Source organism: Loxodonta africana, chromosome 11 (genome assembly GCF_030014295.1).
Source record: "Loxodonta africana isolate mLoxAfr1 chromosome 11, mLoxAfr1.hap2, whole genome shotgun sequence".
Lineage (NCBI taxonomy): Eukaryota > Metazoa > Chordata > Mammalia > Proboscidea > Elephantidae > Loxodonta > Loxodonta africana.
Genome location: NC_087352.1, coordinates 60,709,349 through 60,733,281, shown reverse-complemented (window position 1 = coordinate 60,733,281; position 23,933 = coordinate 60,709,349). Strand labels below are relative to the sequence as shown.

The 23,933-nt window shown below is 47.8% G+C and overlaps 1 protein-coding gene across 2 annotated transcripts in view; it reads right to left on the bottom strand.

Moving 5' to 3' along the window:
- Window positions 1-23,933, bottom strand: part of LOXHD1 (lipoxygenase homology PLAT domains 1) — a 169,046-nt gene that overhangs the window by 13,884 nt on the left and 131,229 nt on the right. Inside the window, exons 30-37 of one of the 2 annotated variants that reach the window (XM_064294569.1) lie at window positions 22,397-22,606; window positions 22,134-22,269; window positions 19,204-19,412; window positions 17,140-17,325; window positions 12,047-12,174; window positions 7,556-7,673; window positions 6,805-6,979; window positions 4,565-4,750 (exon numbers count right to left, since the gene is read on the bottom strand). In XM_064294569.1, coding sequence (XP_064150639.1) covers window positions 4,565-4,750; window positions 6,805-6,979; window positions 7,556-7,673; window positions 12,047-12,174; window positions 17,140-17,325; window positions 19,204-19,412; window positions 22,134-22,269; window positions 22,397-22,606 — 1,348 coding nt within the window. The remainder of the gene's footprint in view (window positions 1-4,564; window positions 4,751-6,804; window positions 6,980-7,555; window positions 7,674-12,046; window positions 12,175-17,139; window positions 17,326-19,203; window positions 19,413-22,133; window positions 22,270-22,396; window positions 22,607-23,933) is intronic. The other variant, XM_064294570.1, reaches the window with a different exon arrangement.

Sequence of the window (23,933 nt, the reverse complement as noted above, 5' to 3'; positions counted from 1 at the left end):
GCTGGCAGATCTAGGCTCCAAGCTTACCATATTCTTCAAACTGACCACATTATAATCATCCCAGTCCTCCATTTCCTCACTTGTACAATGTGGGGATTCTGATTCCCAGATGATTTCTGAGGCTCTTTACAGTTCTATGAATCTATATTATTAAGAGGAAACCTATCATTCACTTTTTTGTTAACAATTCTTCATCTCACCAGTGTTTTCATTTCAGAGGAAGCGAGAAGTAGAGCAAGCCGAATTAGAAAATAAACACACTGTGTTACAATTTGTTCAGTACTTTAAAAGCTATCTGGGTAATTGAGAATTACAGGGAAGAATTAATCATTTATCTTGATTTTCTTCTCTGAACTATCTTTCATGGTAATCAAATAGCCTAAGGGCCATTTTTTTTACAGAGGAACTCTAGCTAATAAGTGGATAAGAAATAACAGAATTAGAAAATCATCATTTATAACCCCTAATTGATCATCACTGGGTGAGACCATTAGATGAAGAGTTATGAGTGTGCTTTACAATAGAGCAAACAGGCTGACTGCCCTTGTAACCACTATTTGATGTTAGCATCTGTAAGAGTGAGGCTGCTGGGATGTTATATGAAGTACACAGGTACCACTCTGAAGTGGTCCTTATACCATCTATAAAGTAGTCTTACCAAAGAAAATTGAACCTAAGTCTAATCAAGCTGTAGATGAACCAAGTCCTAGGGCGACTTCCTGAGTATCAGCTTGGATGATGTATGTGTTAAAGTGTTCGTGGAAGCTAACTTCCAGTTAATAGGAAACATGGAAAATAAACAGTGATACCATGAAGAACCAAACAGAAAAATCCACAATATAAACTACAGATCAGCCAATCCGGTTCCTTCAACACATCAATGGCACGAAAAAATAAAGGGAGTAGGAACTACTCCGAATTAACAGAGACTTAAGAGACATAATAACTAAATGGAAGGCAGATTTGTTTGTTCTTTTGGCAGTCCATGATATATTCAATATTCTTCACCAAGACTATAATTCAAAGGCATTAATTCTTCTTCAGTCTTCTGTATTACAATGACATGTACAAAGACCTGGAGCTAGAAAACCAAAAGCGAAGATCCCTCTCGGCGTTTCTCAAGTTGAAAGAACTGAAGAAAAAATTAAAGCCTTGAGTTGCAACATTGAAGGATTCTGTGGGGAAAATATTAAATGATACAAGGAAGCATCAAAAGAAGATGGAATGAATACACAGAGTCACTATACCAAAAAGAACTGGTCGATGTTCAACCATTTCAGGAGGTAGCGTATGATCAGGAACTGATGGTACTGAAGAAGAAGTCAAACCTGCACTGAAAACATTGGCGAAAAACAAGGATCCAGGAATTGACAGAATGCCAATTGAGATGTTTCAATGAATGGATGTAGTGCTGGAAGTGCTCACTTGTCTGTGCCAAGAAATTTGGAAGACCTCTACTTGGCCAACCTGCTGGAAGAGATCCATATTTATCCCCATTCCCAAGAAAGGTCTTAGCTTGTAGTAACATTTAAACTTCCATTCCTAGATGAGAAAGTTACTATAAGGAGGAAGTTGGAGCCTCTACTGTAGAACCTGGACTTCCCTATCCTTCTTCTGATCCTAGTATTCCACCCACCAGGGCTCAGTGAGGACACAGAAGTCTTTCCCTGCTAAGCTAAGACCTACCAATGATATGGTCCTGCTTTCAGACCCAAGTCTTGTTGGAGGGCAGGAGGCCCACTTCTCTGCCTGAAATGGACAAAGGGTCACATCAATGATTCAGGATTTCTTTAAGTCCAAGCATCATTATGGGACCAAGGCAATCAGTCTTGGGCTATTCAAGGGGAAATCAAATGCTTTGGGGAAAATCTGATACTTAAATCATAGTAGCATTGACAAGGAGCAGGCTTAGCGCTGTTGTGAGCTGTCCATGGTGCTGATCCACCTCCCTTTTCTCAGGGTTTTCACAGTGATGAGACAGGAGTCAGGTGTCAGATTTTTGAATAGTAGAAAAACGCAGCAAGAAAACTAAGTTTAGATACATGCAAAATCAGTGCCTGGGATGAAGGGCAGCCTGATATGTCAGATCCCTCTAATTAGACCTGTGATGATACACACCATGTGTCTTTTACTTGTTGACTGTTGGGGACAGAGGTACATCCTGATCTTGTGAAGTGTCTGGAGCAGAAGACAGTCTTAATGATTATGACTGTTTTTATTAAGGCAGATTTTCGACCACCAGCCAACCTGCTACTGGTCCTAAGAAAATCATAAAGGATGAAGAGTGGAAAAAAATTAAGGGGATTTTGTTTTCTTTCCTTCTTGGGAAAGAGAAGAGAATCATTAAGGATATTTTGAGGATGTTTTGTAAGCACGTTTCATCCCACAGACTCTAAAGATACCTGTTCTAGATAAGCCCCCCCTCCCCAATTACAGTAAACATATGGGCAGGCACAGTGGACAGAGATAGAAGAGGGCGTTCCTCATCTCCTCGTTTTTTTTGAACCTTCTGGGGATAGTGGCCAGGCTAAGGGTGCAGAATGGTGACTGGCAGGGTGGGCTGGCAGGCATACAATATGGAATACCAGAATAAGCATCAGAGCTAACATCAGGAAAACTAGATTGAATCTCTTTCTATGGCTGTGTCCTTTTCTAGCTGTGTGGGCCTGAGAAAGACATTCAACCTCACTGGGCCACAGTGTATTTCCATTGCAGAAAAGGGAGAGCTAGGGGGTGGTAATAAAGTGTTCTTGCTTTAGTAATTCACAAAGTTGTTGTAAGGATCAAATGTTTGTACCTTTAATACCAAGCAGAGTTCCAGGCATGTAGTTTTGAAAACTAAAGAGGACTGTGAAAGTATTTTATTGCCTTAAAGACTGGCTGTTTTATCTGTGCCTAATCTGAGTTTATGCCATGTTATGGAAAAGTTTAACTGCTTACCTCATGTTAATGCAAAATAGTCTAAATGAAATGCACGGTTAATTGCCTCCATGAACAACTGCCTCCTTTTCCAGGAGGCTAGAAGAATTGGATGGTGCTCAGATATCATTACTGAATGTTTTGATCAGATTCTATAGAAGAATTGTGATCAAAAGGGGCAAAAATGCAGAACAAAATTTAAAATTCTCAGGGAATTTAGACTTCCTGGAGCTACTGAGGCTCAATAACACCCCCCCTAAAAAAAACTATGGCCCTGAAATAATCTTTAAACCTTAAGCCAAAAATATTCCCTAAAGTCTTCTTAAAACTGAACAATAGTTTAACTTAATTAGTGAAGAATGTCTGCCTTGAGTACTGTGATCTTTTAAAGAACTATTCGTCTGCCTTGAGTATTGTGGGATCAAATTGACAAGAGTAACTCGAAAGCTTAGTTAGGAAGCTTAGGGCAGCAGTGAGTTTGTCAATGGGGGAGAAACAATTCAGAAAATAGGGTGAGAATGGTTGTACAACCTAAAGAATGTAATCAATGTCACTGAATTGCACATGTAGAAACTGTTGAATTGGTATATGTTTAGCTGTGTATATTTTCAACAACAAAAAATAAAATAAATTATTTTTTAAAAATCATAATAGTCTACTTCCTTAGGAAGAGAGATTGCAAAACGCCAAGTCGTGTTTCATCAGTCACCACAACACGTCGGTCCTCAGTGGACAAACACAACCTTCAGGACAGCTCTGGGCCACTGGTGGAGAGGCTCAGAAAAGGCTGGAGAAGACCTGGAACAGATGGCTTTGCCAAAGCTGATTTCATTGCGAGACAGGAAAGATGAGTTGCAGCAGTATGAATTAAGAAAGCAGTATGTATCGAGGAAGTGAAATGTCGTATTTAACAACTCCACTCATTACTTCAAGGCCCAAAGCAAAAAAAAAAAAATGTCAACATGACCCAAAGACAGAAAAGGACAACCCAAGAAATGTTGCGAACATGAAGTTCATCACAGTTACAGATGTGATAAAATACTGCTTTATGTACTTGAAAGTTAAAAATAAATGTCTTGCTTGGCATCTATCCTATTTTATAGTTTATATTTATAAATAATTTTGACGAATTTTAGGCCTACTGTTATGAATAACGGAGCCCTGGTGGCACAGTGATTAAGAGCTTGGCTGCTAACCAAAAAGTTGGCAGTTTGAATCAGACAGTTGCTGCTTGGAAACCCTAAGAGACAGTTCAACTCTGTAGGGCCTGTAGTGTTCTACAGGGTCTCTATGCCTTGGTTTCATTTTTGTATTATAAGTAAACAAGAACAATTCTTTATAGAAAATCCACGGGAAGCAAATTTGGTGATATAGCCTTTCTTTTCTTAATTTTTATGCTTGAACTGAACGGAATGAATGCTCTACATCACAAAAAGCAAAGAACTATGAATCTCCCCTAGGGGATGCGGGAGGAACTAAACATAGTCTCTAAACTTGTCCAGAGATATTGGCTCTTCTTAACTGATGGAAGTATCAAAATAGCGACAGTCTTTCATTTTTAGTTGCCTGCATCCCTAGGGTAGGCAGGGCAGACAGGCTGTCAGGGCAGTGGTTAAGTGCTCAGGGTGACCTTGAGCGGAGTTACCTTTGTTGTCGTGCCAGACCCTCAGCTTGCAGAGGTGGCCCAGGCTCAGCATGTCGGAGAAGTTGAACGTGTCTGTGTTGTTCCGTTCGAACTTGTTCCAGTTGGCCGACTGCTTCAGGGCTAGGGTCCCACTGTCCCCGTTCTCCCCAAAGATGATGATGAAGACGTTGGCATCGGTGCCTGCTCCTGGGGTAGGGAACACAAGATGTGGGCTCAGGTGCCAAGCTCTCTGACACCCAGACATCTAGCCTTGCTCCTGGACTCCTTGCATGGGCCAGGGCTGCGACCAACTGAAACCAAACCCGTTGCCATTGAATAGATTCTGACTCATAGCAACTCTGTAGGACAGGGTATAGGGTTTCCAAGGCTGCAACTTTTACAGAAGCAGGCTGCCACATCCTTCTTCCACAGAGCTGCTGGTGTGTTCAAACCACTGACCTAGTGGTCAGCAGCTGAGAGCTTAACCATTGCACCACCAGGGCTCACCAGGGGTGTAGGTGGGCAGAGTTCAGAGTCAACAAATCCAAAGGCGTGGTTGGAAAGGGCTGGCTAGTGTTCTGTGCTCCTGGGCCTGATTCTGTCCTTCACCTTATCTTTTTGTCTTGCAAATGCTATTGGCCTAACTGAAGTCACGGTTACCAGGTGTGAATGGTTTAGTGCAAAAACTCTTCTACTCTTGGGGAAACACACCAACCTTAAAAGGCATTCTACGTAGATTGGCTTTATGATTCAGAGCACAAGCTCCCTTCTGCACAATGTGGGTTCGGAAGGAAGCAGAAACATTCCTTGCTCCTTAAATCTACCTCTGGTTGCCATTTTATACTAGATCTTCGTATCATTTGCTTAGGCCAAACAAAAATATTAATGCCAGTTAATAGTAAATGCTTCTCGAAGAGGTGACCCTGTGAAGCTCTTCTGACACACACCCTGCTGTTATCAATGAGTTTATCAATTATTTTCTGAGAGCACATTTTGAGGGAGTGGAAGGGCTTGAAAACACGTGGCCCTTTGGAACTTTAAGCAAAGTTGGCAAAGGCTCCACCATGAAGGGAAAAGGAAGAAAGAAGATGTCAAAAGCAAATGTTACCAGCTTTACTGACCCACGACTTGTGCCTGAGACCCTACCATAGAACTTCACTTCTTTAGCTAAATTCTTCTCTGTTGGAAATACAAGCTACGTTGAGATAGGGCCTCACTAACCAGTAGCCAGTTGCTGTTGAGTTGATTCTGACTCACGGTGACCCCACGTGTGCCAGAGCAGAACTATGCTCCATAGGGTTTTCAATGGCTGATTTTTTAGAAGTGGATCACCAGGCTTTTTTTCCAAGGTGCCTATAGGTGGACTTGAACCTCCAAGTTTTCAGTTAGCAGCCAAGCATGTTAACCATGTGCATCATCTAGGGATTCTAATGCCTCACTAGCCGTTTATAATCAGTGTGGGTGGGTTTGTCAGATTCCTTGCAGCAGCTCCTGGAGAGCAGGCTTGGCATGGGGAGGGTAGGTAGGAGGCATTGCCTTCCTGGCTAGACAACATTGTGTGCCCTCTCAGCTTCAGGCCCTTTACGTGCTAGTACTTTTCTTGGAAGGCTCTTCCTCTGGGTGTCCATCTGCCTAAATAGCTTCTGTTTGTATTTCCAGACTTGACCATGGCATCATCTCCTCTGGGAAGCCCTCCATGACCTTTGCCCCTGGTCCCCAGCTGGATAAGGCATTCTCATCTGGTTCCCTGGCCTGCTGTGCCTACGTGGGTCAGATCCTCACCACCCTGCACTGGGATTGCTCCACTACAGTATCAGACCACTGAGGGCCTGGGGGTTACGTCTCTATCTAAGACCCAAGGCTGACACTGGTACACAGCAGATGGTTGCCAAACACATGGCTGAAGACAGGAACCCAAGGGCAGACAACGTGCACAGGCACTTGGGTGAGGGAGGTAGACAGCACAGGAGGCTAGAGGGCTTCTGAGTCAAGCTATGTCTCCTGCATCATTTTTAAAAGTGCCAACCTTGCTCCCCAATAATGTTCTCCCCATTTCTCTGAGGGAAGAGGGAAGGAGCCAATACGGTCATTAGCAGGAAATCCTTTGCCCCGACAGAAAGTGACACTCCGTGGAGGGAACTTGGATTGACTGGCTGCTGGAAGACCCTCCAAAGAAAAATGCCCTGACCAGAGCCCAGGACCAGAGCCAGAGTCTGTGGGTGGGGCAGGGGTAACAGGAGGTTGGGAGGGCCCCCACCCACCTAGGATGTCGCTGGTCTTCACTGAGACAGTGTAGGAAGTCCACTCCATCATCTCCTCCCCATCTATGACAGCACACATCTCACACACCAGGGTCTTCTTGCCTTTCCGCTGGGACAGCCAGTCTCCGTAGTAGAACATGGTCAGATCTCCTGTGTTCATGTTCTTCAGGAGGATCTGGAGGAGGGGAAGCCCGTGTGGGCACACGTCCCAGAGGCAGGGCTGGTTTCAACCCAAACAGAGAGCCCAAGGACCTGGGCTCCCCAGTCAGGCCGCTGCTGGGCAGGCCTAGACCACTCCCCAGGGAGAGAGGGTTGGGCCAAGATGGACAAAGAGGCAGCCACCTAAATGCATGGTCGGAGGGGTCCCCAATGTTCTTTGGCCATCCTGCCTGAGGTTCCCACCCTGAGCCTCTCTCTGCCCAGTTGTTGTCTCTCCTCTTTCCATTCACTTTGACTCACTTCCTTGAAGAAATCCACCCAAGCCTTTCCCCACTCCGTCTCCCTTCACAACACACTAACAGCTCTTGCTGGCTTCTCAGACAGTTGATTCAATTTTGACTGGACATAAATAAATAAAACTAAGTTCTCTGATTAATTCATGCCAAAGGGCACATTGGGTTATACAGGCCAGATTTATGTTACTAACCTTCTAGGGTGACATTTGTCCTTTAAGGTCCACTGACTCGCTCCAGAGGAGCAGGGAGAAGGGGTGGGTGGTAGCTGTCAGGGAGTGGGAGGGCCAGGTATTTACCCTCTCCAGGAACCACTCGGGCCGACTGCCCAGGCCGTCGATTCGGATCCGCATCTTGGTGAAGGGGGCGATGTCCAAGATCTCCATGATGAAGGTGTCGTTCTGTTCCCGCTCAAACCTGGGGTGCAGATGGGGGCGTGAAGGAGGGAGGCTGGCTGCAGTCAGGGGCTGGGCCAGGGCAGGGACCAGATCTGGCAGAGGAGCGAGGGCCCTACTCAGCCCCTCTCTTTGCCCCCAAGGACTCCCCAACAGCCTGTCTCTTATACCATAGAATAGATGTGCCCCCAAAAGACTGGGTTAAGAAGGTTTGGCTGAGAGACATGACACTGGACTTAAAGGCACCGGATCTGGGTTCTAATCTCCTTCTGCTAGTCTCCTAGGTTGGTCCCAGCTCCTCTCTGGGACTTGTTTCTTACCTGGAATATGGAGGGAGTGACACTAGCCCTGCAATTTCACAAAACTGCCATGTGGACCAAGTGGATGTGAAATCAACTCACAATGTGAAAAGAATTCCGTATTTGCAAAGCTTTAAATGAGATTCTGTGAGTGAGAGGACCTCCATGAGGGGTGGGGCAGGTTGTTCATTGCACAAATCTAGATGCAGCCATTCACATTTTCCCGTGTACAATCGGCACATCTGAACACAGTGATCCTGGGCTGGGTGATGATACTGACAACTGTAAAGTATGAGGCAAGTAGAAGGTAACATTGCTTTAGTTGCTATTACTATTTTTCTACTGAATGACTTCATCATCTCAGAGATGCTTTATCTTTATTCCTTACTGCTCTCTCCACAGGGCTGCATGTATAATACGACCTTCAATGCTGACTGATTGCTTGACTGTTGACTGATTCCAGATGATGATGCTGACAAGCCCCTCGAGGTGGTGCAGGTGGTGCTGAAGATACAGCTCTGCATGGCAATCATTATGCTTCTTTGGATACAAGACATATTTTTTAAAAAACAGAGGCCACAAATGCTGGGGCTGCAAATGCTGCAAAGAGAGAATTAACTTCCCCTAGTGGGTGGGGTTAGTCTTACAGGAAGGAGCCCTGGTGGTGCACTGGTTAAACGCTCAGTTGCTAACAGAAAGGTCAGCAGTTCGAACCCAGGAGAGAGATGTGGCAGTCTGCTTCAGTAAAGATCACAGCCTGGAAACCGTGTGAGGCAGTTCTACTCTGTCCTGTTGGGTCACTACGAGTTGGAATCGACTAGACGCAACAGGTTAGGTTTTTGTTTTTTTGAATCTTAAAGGGGTTGCCATGAGTCAGAATCAACTCGATGGCAACTAACAACAACAAAAACAAGTTTTAAATGCAGAGTCCCGGGGGGGGGGTGCAAAAGGTTAACACGTTACGTTGCTAGTCAAAAGGTTGGATGTTCAAATCCACCCAGAGGTGCCTTGGAAAAAAGTCTTGGCAATCTACTTCCAAAATATCAGCCTTTGAAAACCCTATGGACCCCAGTTCTACTCTGACACACATGGGGTCACCACTGAGTCAGAACTGACTTGATGGCAAATGGTTAGTTTTAAAAGCAGTGGTTGAACAGAGGCCTAATCTCTTTTTGATAACTTGTTCACGTGCATTATATGATTATTAGAGCTAAAAAAATACTTCCGAAAGTCTACCCCAAATTCCTCCCGCTCTAATGTAAGCCCCATCTTGCCCTAATCATGTGAAAACTGCATGGAAGTGCTCACAGATTCCCCTGTCAAGACCACATCGCACGCTGAGGTTCTCTCAAATCATCCATCTACTCATTGATTCCCTACTCCTGTCAGGCGTACAATTTTGCAATTCAAAAGAACTTTAGTGTTCTTTACTTTGTATTTCTCCTCAGCTTTCACCCGTTGCGTTTAACCAAGTGTCTCTATTTTATGGAGGTTTTTATGGAGGAAAGGGTGTAAGAAAGGGGCGGGGGGAGAGAAACAAGCTTTTCTTCTAGAAGATTGAAGAGTGGGTTACACTTGACCCTCACCCTTCAATACAGGCTAAGCCCTTATTCTGCCTGGATGGACATCCTCTTCTCAGGTAAAAGGTCCAGATCCAAAGGGAAAGGCCCTCCCTGGCCCTTCAACCCTCCACAGCTCCAGTAGCCACACTCTTTCTTTGCCCAGACCCTCTCAAAATCCTTTGACACACAGTAGGTCTCCCATGATGAGAGGCAGCCAGCCATTGATCCAGGACCACACCTCTGCCCTTGTCACAGAAGGACAGACTGTAAAAGTGGCCCAGGGGATGCCCTAGTCATCTACTAAAGGTGCTCCCACTCTGCAGCTGAGAACCCTGGTGGTGCAGTGGTTAAGTGCTCGGCTGCCAAACAAAAGGTTGGCAATTTGAACCTACCCGGCAGCTCCTTGGCAGAAAGACCTGGCAATCTGCTCTATAAAGATAACAGCCAAGAAAACCCTATAGGGCAGTTCTACTCTGTCACATAGGGTTGCTATGAGTCAGAATCGATTCGAAGACATCCAAGAACTCCAGCTGAAGAAGTGACATCTGGGACAGGCTGCCTGTGGTCACTCATCACTACTTCCCTGTTCCAGTTTCTTTCTGTTCCCTGCCTCCAGGGAAGGCTGTCCTCGGGAAAGGGCTCAGCAAGCTACTTCACCTCTCAGTGTCCCAGGCATCTTATTTGTAAAGTGGAAACAATACTGGTGCACACTATAGAGGGTGCTGTGAGTTACTATATGTTAAAAAACACTTGAGACAGTGTCCGGCACAGAGTTCCATCAGTGTTAACCATTATCATCGTCATCATTCCTAGTTGCTCAGAGAAGAATTCCAGGAGGAAACAGGGGTTGCACAATGAGAGAGAAGATCTAAGAGAAGGCAGACAAAAAAATGTTCTCATCAGAGTCCCAGGGATAAGCCTCCAGTTTCATGAGCTGCTCTGCCCGTGGGAAGAAACTCCTGCCTGGCCTGCAAGAGCTTCAACATCCTCCTCCCTATCTCACCATCATCACCATCATCACCACCACCACCATCACCATCCTCATCAATATCACAACCACCACCATCCGGAAGTACCCCTGAGTGCTTATGCCCTGCAAGGCCGGAGCTCAGAGCTGTGAGTGGATTTATGGTAATGGGGAGGAAAAAGTAGGAAAAGAGGGTGAGAATGGTCGCACAACCTACAATAGTTTAACTTAATTAGTAAAGAATGTCTGCCTTGACATTATGGTTTTCTAAAGAACTATTTATATGGGATCAAACTGACAACAGTAACTCGAAAGGTTAGTTAGGAAGCTTAGGGGGGCAGTGAGTTTATGTTAATGGGGGGGAACAATTCGGAAAAGTAGGGTGAGAATGGTTGTACAACCTAAAGAATGTCATCGACATCACTGAATCGTACATGTAGAAACTGTCGAATTGGTGTATGTTTAGCTGTGCATATTTTCAACAACAACAACAACACAAATAAATTATTAAAAAAAAAGATGTCAGAGACAGAGATGATTTGGGGACAATGGCTAAACATGGAAAATCAGCCAAAAGCCAAAACAGTCTAAGCTGGGGGCCCCATGAGAGGCACAGACAGTAAGTACTACAGGAGGGTCCCCTTCATTGTCATTACTAACAACTATCGTAATATGTAGTAGAACACGTGGCTTAAGACTAAGGACCATCTGGCCCTGTGACCTTGATCAGCATGACTTCACCTTGCTGTGCCTCAGTTCTCTCACCTATAAAATGGAGATGATAATTGTTCTAGGGTTGGGGAGGACTAGGGGTGTCAATACATGTAAAGGGCTCAGAACAAAGCCTGGTACAAGATAAGACCGCAGAAATGTTGGTGTTGCTGCTGTTGTTCTCCTTAGCTGTTAAGCTCCATGAGGACGGGGACCTTCTCTTCCTTTTTGTTCTGTCTCTCAAGTGCCTGAGACAGTGCTTGACATGTACTAGATAGTAAATATTTTTTAAATATTTAAATTTTTTTTTAGCTTTTAATTTTGAAATAATTTTAGACTTGAGGGAATTCGCAAAAATACAACAGAGTATCTGTGTAGGCTTCACCTAGCTTTTCCCAGTGTTAATCTCTTACATTACTGTTATACAGTTATTGAAACCAGGAAATTAACAATGATACGATGCTATCAACTAATCTACAGATCTTACTCTAGATATTTTTGAGCAATTGAAGGAAGGAAGGGAGACAGGAAGAAAGGAAGGCAGGAAGGAGGGAGGAGGGAGGGGAAGAAGGAAAATAGGAAGGGAGGGAGAGAAGGAGAAAGAGGGGGAGGCAAGAAGGGAAGAATTGCTCTGGGCTGAGGTAATCAAGGAAGGCTTCCTGGAGGAGACAGATTTGAGTTGGCCCTTTGAGGAGAAAGAAGTCTTGAGATAGAAGACAGTGGCTGAAGGGCACTCTAGGAGGGAATAATCATGTGGACAAAGGGGTGGAGGCTGGAAGTCACCAAGGTAGGAAGGGAACGTGAGAGAGCTATCTAGGCCCAGAAGGTGGGGAGTTGGATGTGAGGCCTATGATACCTGGCTTTCTTTTTGTCCAGCTGCACCTCCTCTGTGCTGCCATTGATTCCGTAGAGGGTCATAAAGATGTTGGAGTCGGTGCCACCCCCGACCACGTCGCCCGTCCACACCGTCATCTCGTAGAGCACCTGCCATGAGGTAGGGGACATGGGCCTGAGCTCTGGCCTCACCTGCTGACCCTGTGTGACCAGCCTTACTCTCACTGGGAAAGACAACACACCCTCCAAGCTTCGAGGCTCTGAAAAGACCTTGCTTCCACCCCAACGAACTGTAAATGTCTGGACAGCAAGAGTCAGGCCCTGTCAGTCTCATGTCCCCTGCTGTGCCCAGTTCAGGGCTAGAGAGGAGCTCAGCTTCTGGTAGAGAACACATCCTGCAATAGAAACAGGACTGCAAGTTCCAGCCAAAACCCAGGACAGCCTAAGCTGGGGGCCCCACAGTTCTGGAGGCTAGAAGTCTGAATTCAGTGTGTAGATAGGGCCATGTCCTTTCTGTCTGCTCTAGCGGGGAAGATCCTTCCGTGTCTCTTCCAGCTTCTGGTATCCTCAGCGTTTCTTGGCACTCTTCCTCTGAGATTCATCTTCACATGGCGTCTGTCTTACTCCTGCGTGACTGTCTTCTGTGTCCACTCTCCCCTAGTCCAGCATGATCTCATTAACTGAACTGACAGCATCTGCAAAGAAAGCCTTACTTCCCAACAAGGTCACATTTACAGGTACTGGGGTTAAAAAAAAAAAAAAAAGACTGCAATATATCTTTTTGGGGGTGTCATGGATTGAATTGTGTCCCCCCAAAAATATGTGTCAACTTGGTTAGGCCATGATTCCCAGTACTGTGGGGTTGTCCTCCTTTTTGTAATTGTAATTTTATGTTAAGAAGATTAGGGTGGGATTGTAACACCACTCTTACTCAGGTCACCTCTGTGATCCAGTGTAAAGGGAGTTTCCCTGGGGTGTGGCCCGCACCACCCTTTCTGTCTCAAGAGATAAAAGGAAAGGGAAGCAAGCAGAGGGCTTGGGACCTCATACCACCAAGAAAGCAGCACTGGGAGCAGAGTGCGTCCTTTGGACCCGGGGTCCCTACGCCTTAGAAGATCTTTGGCCAGGGGAAGTTTGAGGACAAGGACCTTCCTCCAGGGCTGACAGAGAGAGAAGGCCTTCCCCTGGAGCTGACACCCTGAATTTGGACTTTTAGCCTACTTTACCGTGAGGAAATAAATTTCTCTTTGTTAGAACCATTCACTTGTGGTATTTCTGTTAAAGCAGCACTAGATGTCTAAGACAGGGGAACACAGTTCAATCCATAGCACCCACCTAAGCCCTTCCACCCTAGCAGAGCATGCGGTGGCTTTTGGAGCCATCCAGAGCCCCGTTTGAATCCCAGATCTACCATCTACTAGCTGTTGACCCTGGGGCAGATGCCCCTCCCCACCAGCCTCTGCTTCCTCCATGTAAAACAAGGACAAACCTACGTAGCAGGGTTGTGAGAGCTATAGATATGTCACGCCAGCGCCCAGGGCTGGCCCGCCACAGGCCATGACCTCCACAAACAGCAGCGATTCTGGTTAGGTTCTGGTTGTTGTTATTATTGTTAGTTGCCATCAAGTCGATTCTGACTCACAGCTACCCCATGGGTGGAGAAAACTGTGCTCCACAGGGTTTTCAAGGCTGTGACTTTTCGGAAGCAGATTGCCAAGCCTATCTTCTCAGGTGCCCGTGGGTGGGTTGGAACCACCAAACTTTGCGCTAGTAGTCAAACGGTCAACCATCCGTACTACCCAGGTCTCCCTAGGTTCTGGTTAGTTCTGGTTATCCGGCCCTCCTCCACTGCACTGCGCACACCCCTGAGCATCTGTGAGAAGGAATGCCGTGGTGGGTAAAATTTAGGGGAGCCTGTTGTGGGTAAAGTTTAGGGGAGCGCTGCCTCAATTCATTTGCAAAGTGGGACAATCGCCTATCTTGTACCATTTTTACTTTAGGGTGGATTTTGCCCTTTGCCTCAGGTTTGCTCCAAAGAGGATGCGTTCCCTCTGTCTCCAGAGAGGGAGCACTCACTGAGTGCCCTGCCTGGGGTCTTCCTTTGAGAGCCATTACCTTCACTGAGGTTCACGAGTGTTCCCTGGTCCTAGATGCTTACTCACTAGGTGCCCGGGGACTAGCAGTTGGATCTCAATGGTTCAGGAGAGGCTTGGACACGTGCAGAGGACATTCCTGGCTGACCATCTCCTTTACGCACCTAGCCCATCTCTTCCCGTGTGGTCACCATGTTGCTTTATCATCTCTGCAGATGCCTGGGTCCCCACTACGCAAAAGCCTTTGAACTCAGTTATTACGCCCTAACATCGTGCCTGTGGTGCTGGGTGCTTTTCAGCAGCATCTGGAGCCATCCCGTGGTCCTTCAAGGTTAGAAGTGTTGTTTGCAGGCCTGGACTACAGAACTAGTTTAGTTTACAGAGGGATTGGATGAAGCGGTTTTGTTTTACCAGGAAAATCTCCTTCCACCACTGAACAAGGGCATTCGAGGTAGGCAGGAAGAGGCACTGGGAACAAAAGTGGGAGTTGGGCCCTTTTCGGCTGTCATCTGGACAGGATGAAAAAATAGAATGATCAAATGAGTGCTTCAGGGCTCCATGGAGACAGGCCCCAGGCCTCCGGGCTGGTCCCCCCAGACTCTGTGTTCTCCGCATCCATCTTTCATTCTTTTACACAAGTACAGCTCTTTTTCTGTAATAGGTGTGTTTCCAAAAAGAGAATAGAAAAGCAGAGCTTTTGTAATTCCAATCTGACATCAGATGGACTGGGGAGATGGCCAGGCCACAGCGCCCCACGGTGAGCTCCTTTGTCAAGTGAATAATAGGGTGTGAATCTGGATTGTCATAACGCAGCAATCTCAGAGGGGGATGTGGTCGCACTGCACGTGGAGGAGTGCACACAGATACACACGGGTACACACAGGCACACACAGACACACACAGGTACACACAGGTACATAGAGACACACGCGGACACATACAGGTACACACAGACACACACAGGTACACACAGGCACACACGGGTACACACAGACACGGACACATACAGGTACACACAGACACACATAGGTACACACAGACACACATAGGTACACACAGACACACACAGGCATACACAAACGCACACAGAGGCACACACAGCCGTGTACACAGGCACACAGAAGCACACACAGACATATACATATTTACGTACATACATACACAGGTACACACAGACACACATGGACACATACAGGTACACACAGACACACACAGGTACACACAGACACACACAGGTACACACAGGTACAGACACACATGGACACATACAGACACACACAGGTACACACAGACACACACAGGTACACACAGGTACAGACACACATGGACACATACAGACACACACAGGTACACACAGAGGTACACACAGACACACACAGGCATACACAAACACACACAGAGGCACACACAGACATGCACACAGGCACACACAGCACACAGAAGCACACACACAGACATATACATATGTACGTACATACATACACAGCTACACAGGCACACACAAATACAGGCACACACGGACACACACAGGTACACACAGACATATACACAGGCACACACAGGCATACACAGACACACACAGACACACAAACAGGCATACACAGACATACGCAGAGGTGTACACACAGACCCACACAGGCATGCAGACATATACACAGGCACACACAGATACACAGAGAGGTACACACAGACACACACATTGACACTCACAGGCAGACACAAACAGACACACACAGGCACACACACAGGTACATCCATAGGCACACGCAGACACACACACATTGACACACAAGCACACACACAGGCAAACACACAGACACAAAGGCATGCACAGTGGCACACACAAATACACACAGGCATGCATTGGCACAGACATTAGTATACACAGACACACACGTAAGCACACACACAGGCACATACAGACACACAAAGGCACACACATAGCTACACACAGGCAAACACAAGCACTCACAGGCACACAGATGTAACATAGGCAGACACAGACACACACACACACACACGTGCCCACATGAGCACTGGGTGGGAACTGGGTCAAGGCGGGTGATGCCTGGATAAATTGGGAGCTCATCCACAGCACCAACTGGCCCAGATGGAGGCATCTGGGAAGGGGGGATGTCTGTGTGCCGGAAAGCTCTGCTCTCCCGTAGGAGAGGGGCAGGACCCTGGCTCCCAGCTCTCAGCATCAGGCTTTTAGAGCCTCACAACTCAGCTCCTCTCTGCTTCCACATAAAGCAAAGACAGGGCGCACCCAGACCCAGTGATGCCTCTTGCTTTTACGGGGCAGCTCGTGACCTGAATTCAGCAGCCCATGGCTTAGATTCAGGAAGGGAGACAAGGGCTGGGGCCTTCTGCTGACCCCACAGCTCTCATAGTGAAAGAGGCCAGGGTCAGGTGCATGCGCCATCACCTGGCCAGTGTCCCTAGGCTCCTGAGCCCAGGCGTACTGCCTCCTGCCCTGCCCTGACTTGTGAGATGACATGGCTTGTCCCAGGCCGTTTGGCCAGTTAGAGGTGGAACCAAGACAGGAGCTCAGGGCTCTTGCCTCCCAGCCTTTTCCAGTTAAGACGGGTCTTGTAAGGACAGCTGCTTGCTGCACCGCGAGACCCAGAGGCTCACAGCGTCCCAAATGCCATCTTCCCCATCACCATGCTAAGTGCTGACGGAACATCCCTTGGAGAGTAACGACCCTGGATGTCTATGTAGCACCGTGACCTTGCAGAGCTCACAAAGATCTTATGTGCGCCAGGGTGGGAAGCGTTATTGCCATGCTAGGTGTGAGAAGCCCAAGGCCCAGAGAGGCCAAGTGACTTGCCCAAGGTCACACAGCAGCAGACTAGAAGAGACTTCAGCCTCCTGACCCCTAGCAAGAGAGTCTAGCCAGTGCACCAGGCTGCAACCCTCTGCCAATGCCCCTGCTTCCCTCAACCCCCTCTTTATTGCTACCCCCACCCCAACCTGTACCACCCCTGCCATGCTGTGCTCACACCTAGTACCCCCATACCTTCACCCCAATGTTCACCACGGTAGCATCCAGGAGGTCGAAGATGCGGGAGGTGACGCCGTCGCCTCGGTCCTTGGCGAGCCAGTAGTTGCAGCACAGTGTGTACTTGGTGCCCTGGGTGGGCACAGCCAGGCACAGCTCCTCCACCAGCCAGCAGCTCTCGGGAGAGGCCCCGTCATGGCCCAGCTAGGAGGGGACACACTGCGTCCCTGAGAATCAGGGCTCAAGTGGGAAGAAGCCCTCCCTGCTTAGCAATCTCCTCCCCTTTCTGCCCCCACTCGGTGCCCCCTTCCAATGTGTGCCCTGTACTCGCCAACCTGGGTCCTCCTCCTCTGGGAGGAACAGAGACTTGAGGGGCCACAAACAGGTGTCCAAGCTGGGTGGCATTCATTAATTTAATGTTCTTTCCCTTGCTCCCCAGCCCAGCCCACCCCAGCGTTTACATTTCAAAGAGATTGCAGAGAGGATACTATCTAGCACAAAGGGTGAATTCTGTATTACGAAAACTCAGTCTTCACAGTCCCTGGTGGTGAGGCTTCATGGGGCCAGGAGACCCTCCTGGGCTCCCCTAAAATGCACTAGGCAGACAGCTGATGGTCCCCTCCACTGACTGCCTGCCCCCGCTCCCAAACACATATTTCTCCTCCAGAGTCAGTAGTAAATGGTAAGTGGAAAATCAGAATTCTCAAACAAAGAACAGCCCTCTGTGGCTCAAAAAAGGCCTTGGGGGTTGTCAGATCTGCGATCACCTGGGCGATCGCAAGGTGTGTTTACAGACACGCCTGTCCATCTTGTATCACCTCTGGGCTCCTGAAGGGCAGAGAGCATGCCCTTCCTCCTTCCTGTTCTCAGCACCAACTACAATGGCTTCTCAGTGTCATTCAATGCCTGCCACTCATTCAGCAAGCCTGTAAGAAGCACCTGACTTGCTTGGGCACCAGGCCTGGGGCAGGGACACCAATCAATGGGCAAGGCCAGTCCTTCCTGCCGGGAGCTCACAACACTGCCCTGAGAGGGAAGATACTTCAATAGTTAAACTATCAGATGGGGCTTGGGAGTAACTCAGAGGGACACCCAGCCAGCCTGGGTGCAGAGGAAGCTGCTGGGGGAAACAGAGTGCTGCAGAGACTTAAAGGCTGAGAAGTTTTCCCAGTGGAGATGGTGGGGAACAGGAAAAGGCAATCCAGGCAGGAGCATCAGCAGGAGGAAAGGCAGTGTGGTGAGAATGGCAAAGTGTAGGAGATACCAGGAAGAGACTGTGGGAAACCCATTCCCACAAGTCCCACACATGCCAGAGTGTGGGAGGCAAAATCCTAAGATGACCCCCCCAGGATTCCAATCCTGGTGTACACATTCTGTATAATCCTCTCCAGTTGAGTATGAATGGGATTTCACACCTGTGATTAGGTTATGCTACATGGCAAAGGCAGAGATTTCCGCAGATGCAATTAAGGGCCTAATCAGTTGGCTTTTGATTAACTCAAAAAGGATCGTATCCTAGGTGGGCCTGAACTAATCAGATGAGTCCTCTAAAACAGGGTCTAGAGGTCAAAGACAGAGAAGCCAGATATTTGAAGCAGAAACAATCCTCACTTATTGGCCTTGTTAGGAAGTGGACTGCATGGCAGGGGATGGTGAGTGGCCTCCAGGAGCTAAGGCCCTCAGATGAGACTGCAGCTCCAGCTGACACTTGGATTTTAGCCCAGTGTCTTCTGAGAAGAGGACCCAGGCTCGCCTATAAGGACTCCAGACTCATGGAAACCATGAGATAATAAATTTGTGTTGCAAGAGAAAATGCATACACAGGGCATCTGAATTGGGCAGCTGGAAAACTGGGGCCCAGAGAGCCAGTGCCCAGTGCCTCATCCAAGGTCATACAGCAAGCAGATGGTAGAGGCCAGGGGACTTCCCTCCACTACCTGCTCTGAGGTGGGGCTTAAGGTTGGCTGCTTTCCCCACCCTCCAATCCTCCTCCCACCCACGTAATGGTCAGCTACAGCCTGCAGTGATCAGCGTTTCCTTCCCTGGGGGTGGTCACCGTCATGGGGCCCCGATGGTCAGCACCTCTATTTTCTTGATGACGCCCACATCCAAGCCTGCCACATAGAACTCCTCCACAGACCCGCAGCTGAAGCCCTTCTTCCCTTGGGGGTAGTCCAGCCAGATGCGGTTACTGCGCTCGTCATCCTCCCCTATGAGGAAGATGAAGGCCCGGCTGTCGGTGGCCGCATCCTTGTGCTTCCCGGTGGTGATCGACACATAGTAGGGAATAACTGCAAGAGATCACAGGGTCTCAGCCTCACAATGGGCCATGTGGACAAGGGGAACTGTCCATCGGGCTCACAGACTCGGACAAGACCTCTAGAGAGCATCGATCTCAGCTTCCTGCCTCCCAGACAAAGTACATGAAGCTGTTCAGACTGGTGAGTTATCTGTGTGAGCATCTCCTCTCCTAGGAATGAGAGCTACCATTTCCTACCATGAAGACCCAAAGAGAGCACCTGTGCCAGTCGTTTGGCATGCCAAGCTTCTAAAGCCCTTTCGACCACTTATCTTAGTTGACCCAACCACTCCCATGTGAAGTAGGGCAAGAACAACAGCTCCTCACCAAGGACAGGGGTTACACACCTGAAATGCTTACCATGATCAGCTAAAATAGGTCTCATTAAAAGTAGGAGTTTGGGGGAAAAATACGTAACATAGGAGCCCTAGTGGTACAATGATTGAGTGCCTGGCTGCTAACTGAAAGGTTGGAGGTTCAAAGTAACCCAGTGGCTCTGTGGAAGGAAGACCTGATGATCTGTTTCTGTAAAGATTACAGCCTAGAAAACCCTATGGGGGCAGTTCTACTTTGTTACATGGTATTGCCATGAGTTGAAATTGACTCAACAGCACCCATCAACAACATACATGTAACATGGTAAATGAAAGTTCTAGAAGGCAACCATTTCCAAAACAAACCAGATTTATCAACATAAAAACCTTCTTAGGTAGGGCAGCATGGATTTCTAGTTGCTCACCCATTATCCATTCTCCTTGCAGCTAAGAGTGACAATGACATGTAAGCAGATGTCGTTGGATAGGCCTCTGGGGAAACCTTTTTAAAAGGGGCTGACTCAACTGGGAGGAGCACCCTTTTGTCCCTTACCCTTCCTTTCATTCTGTTTGGAATGTGGATGTGATGGCTGGAGCTCCAGCAGCCATTTTGGAACCATGGGCAACCATTAGGATGGAAGGTGCTTGTAAGGTTGCTGAGTGAACAGGCTGAAGGAGTCTAGATTCCTGACTTCACAGGAGCTGTTGTACCAGTCCTAGACTATCTACTTTTGAAATACTTCTATATGAGAGAAAAAACAAAACTTAATTTGTTTAAGTCATTGTCTCCAGGTCTCTGTTACTAGTGGTCACTAATTGATACAAGTTGAAAACCCTTCTCTCTCTCGGTCCATCTTTTTCAATAGCTTGGGAAACTTTGGCCTTATGTTATGCAACCTGTATCTCTTTGAAAAGTTTTCAAACCAGCCCTTCCTGTCTGCGATTACCCGCGGTACCTGCTGCACTTGCTCATGGCCTGTTTCATCTTTACAAGGAGAGCCCCACAGGTGGTCATAGTGCTTAACTAAGGAGAGGCACTTTCTTGTGAGTCCTGCCATTTACTCACATAACGAGATGGTAGACTGTAAACAGATCAGCTCTCTCTGACTTGTCCACAGACCCACCATGTGTTCTCCTGGAGGGGGAATATAGTGCTTATCATGTTCTTATGTTTAAGAAAACTGACCAGAAAAGCAGTGCACTTCATTGTTCAATAGATAAATATAAACCTGCCTTATCTCAAAACCTAGTTGGCAAAATGAACATGTCAGAGGATTACAACATTGTTTTATGGAGGTGGAAAAACTAAAGTCACAAGAGGTTAGGTGATTTGTCCAAGGCCATGTGTTTTATTGTCAAAGTCAGAAACAGAGCTCAAATCTCAATACAACCAGCTCAGGACTTCTCCCCCACCACACACCACATCAGGCCTTAATTGGCATGGATGATAGTACTTTGCGTGATGCATTACTGATATGTAAGGGAGTCTCATTCTTGCTGTTGATTTATGCCTCATGAGAGCTATTCTAGGCCCTCTAGGCTGGATCCATAATCCTAGGAGTCTGGATGAGGGCACAGTTTACAAGATCACCTTCCTGAAGGCGTATCAGTGGATTAAGGTCATGTTGTTATTATCGGGTGCCACCGAGCTGATTCCAACTCACAGCGACCCCCCAGGACAGAGGAAAACCGCCAGGTCTTCCCTCCTGTGGAGCTACTGGTGAGTTCAAACCACAGACCTTTCAGTTAGCAGCTGAGCACTTAACCATTGCTCTACCAGGGCTCCTTTTAAGGAGATTAGCTTGCTAACTTCTTTTAGCCTTTGTTTTCCCATCTGTTGTTGTTGTTAGCTGCTGTCGAGTTGGTCCTTGACTCATGGCAACCCTATGCACAATGAAACAAAATGCTGCTTGACTCCACACCATCCTCATGATCTGCTGCAACTGAACTGTTGTGATCCATAGGGTTTTCATTGGCTGATTTTCAGAGGTAGGTTTCCAGCCCTTTCTTCCTAGTCTTTCCTTAGTCTGAAAGTGCCACTGAAACTTGTTCAACATCATAGCAACACACAAGTTCAGTGACAGATGGGTGGTGGCTGCACGGGAGGTGCATTGGTCTGGAATCGAGCATGGAATCTCCTGCATGGAAGGTGAAAAGAATTCTACCACTGAACCGTCACTGCCCCCTTTCCCTATCTGTAGAAGAACACTAATCCCTGCCCTCTCTTCTCACAGGGATGTTGTGGGGATGGAAAAAGGCGGTACATGACAACTACGTGTTAATTTTAAAGTGTTAGGTGTAAGTCAGGTGATGGTGGGGCTGAAGTATGGCCCATTCAAGAGTAATTTAAAAGCCCTTCCGTGCCTGCTCCTCCTCTAAAGAGCTCTTGGCTGGCCTACCTGGGCCCTCCTGAACGTAGTCGGCCAGGGGCCCGGTCACCGTGTCGATGTCAATGTCCGTCATCTTGGAGCTCAGGGTGATCTCCCAGAAGTCCGCTGGGCTGCTGCAGTTGCTGCTCCGGTCCCCGGTGTACTCCTGCCGGGAAAGCATGACTCAGGCTCAGTATAGCTCTGGCACCTTCTGCCCCGCGGAGCCTCCCCCAGGTATAAGGATGGCAATAGGCCATGCCGAGCCAAGACCCCCAGGCTGCCGCTCCGAATACCTTCTCATAAAAGAGCCTCTCGAGCCGTCCATCCTCCTTCTTCAGGGACAGCCAGCGCCCGCACAGAAACAGGAACTCGTCCTCGTTAGTGTCATTCCAGATCTCCACCTTCTCCACGTACCAGTCTGCACACCACTTGGTATTGTCATGGCGGAGCTTGATCTTGTAGATGACGCCCAGGTCAGCGGCCTCAATGATGAAGGTGTCGGCCTGCGCAGTCCAGATGTGGGGACTGTGTGGGTGCCCACTCCCCACCTCAACCCACTCCAACCCCTTCCATGCGGTACCTTCCGTCCCCTCAGGTGTTCTGCTGAACAGCCCAAATCTCTAACACAGGACATTTGGGTTCCCAGGTCCTGACTTCCATTGTGGAACCATTTTATTACAGTTCACCTTCCTCAATATTTTAATCAATGTATTCACTCACAAATGTTTATCCAGTGCTTACTCTGTGCCAGGAGGATCTATCAGCTATATGCTGCCTGTTACTGTTTGAGGGCAGGAAAAGGCTAGCGCTTCCAGCACTGACGAAGAGCTAACTGCGTGCCAGACATGTTTCTGGGTATTTCACATGTTCTAATTCATTTAACTTTCACACTGACTGCAATTAACTCTATTTTGTGGCAGAGGAAACTGAGGCACAGAGATGTTAAGGAACAAGACTACACAGCTAGTAAGTGTCAGAGCCAGGATCTGAACCCAGGTGATCTGGCTCCGGTGTCTGGGTGCCTAACCCTGCATGGTGCCACCCCAGTGCACAGCATAGTGCCTGGTGAGCATGTGCCTAGTATAGAGTCAGGGACTTTGGGGGAGTCATTTGACCTCTCTGGCGTTCTGTTGCTCCAACTGCAAAGGGGAGGATTTGGCTCTGCACCAGCTATCTTACAAGGGTGATAAACAGTGATATCTGGTAAGTGTATGTGTGTGAAACTATTTCTTCCTGATGCAAAGTGCTCTTACATCGCTTGCCCCATTTTTCAACCGAGGGGACTAGTTAGCAATCATATTACTATACCCACTTCAGAGACAGGTAAACCAAAGCTGAGAAGCAAGTGGTTTATATGTGGATGGAGCCAATGAGGGTGAGAGTTCAGCTGACTCTTGGAGACCTTGCTCCCAGGCAGGGCCTCCTTCCCCCCTGCCTCGCTGCTGGGGCCACTAGCCAGCTGCACATCCACTTAGCTGAGAGTCACTTCTCCTGTTCCAGGGCTGACTTCTTCCTCACCAGTAGCAGCAGCTGAGCGCTAAGGAGCATGCCTGGCTGAGTGGCAGGCTTTAGGAGACACTTGATAAATACCTATTGGTCAATGCATGAAATTCCCACCCTTGAATTACTGTAGGCAAGAGCACAGATTGGAGTAGGAGCAAATCACCTTAATCCAATCATTTTCTGCAGGAATTGCAGGCAGATTTAGGGAATGGAGAGAAGGAAAAGGGGCTGAGGAGCAAGGGAAGGCAACAAAGTAGAAAGGGCATGGGAGAGACGCTGAGAGATGGAGTCCAGTTGGAAGGAGGGGAATTTGGCGACACCCACCCC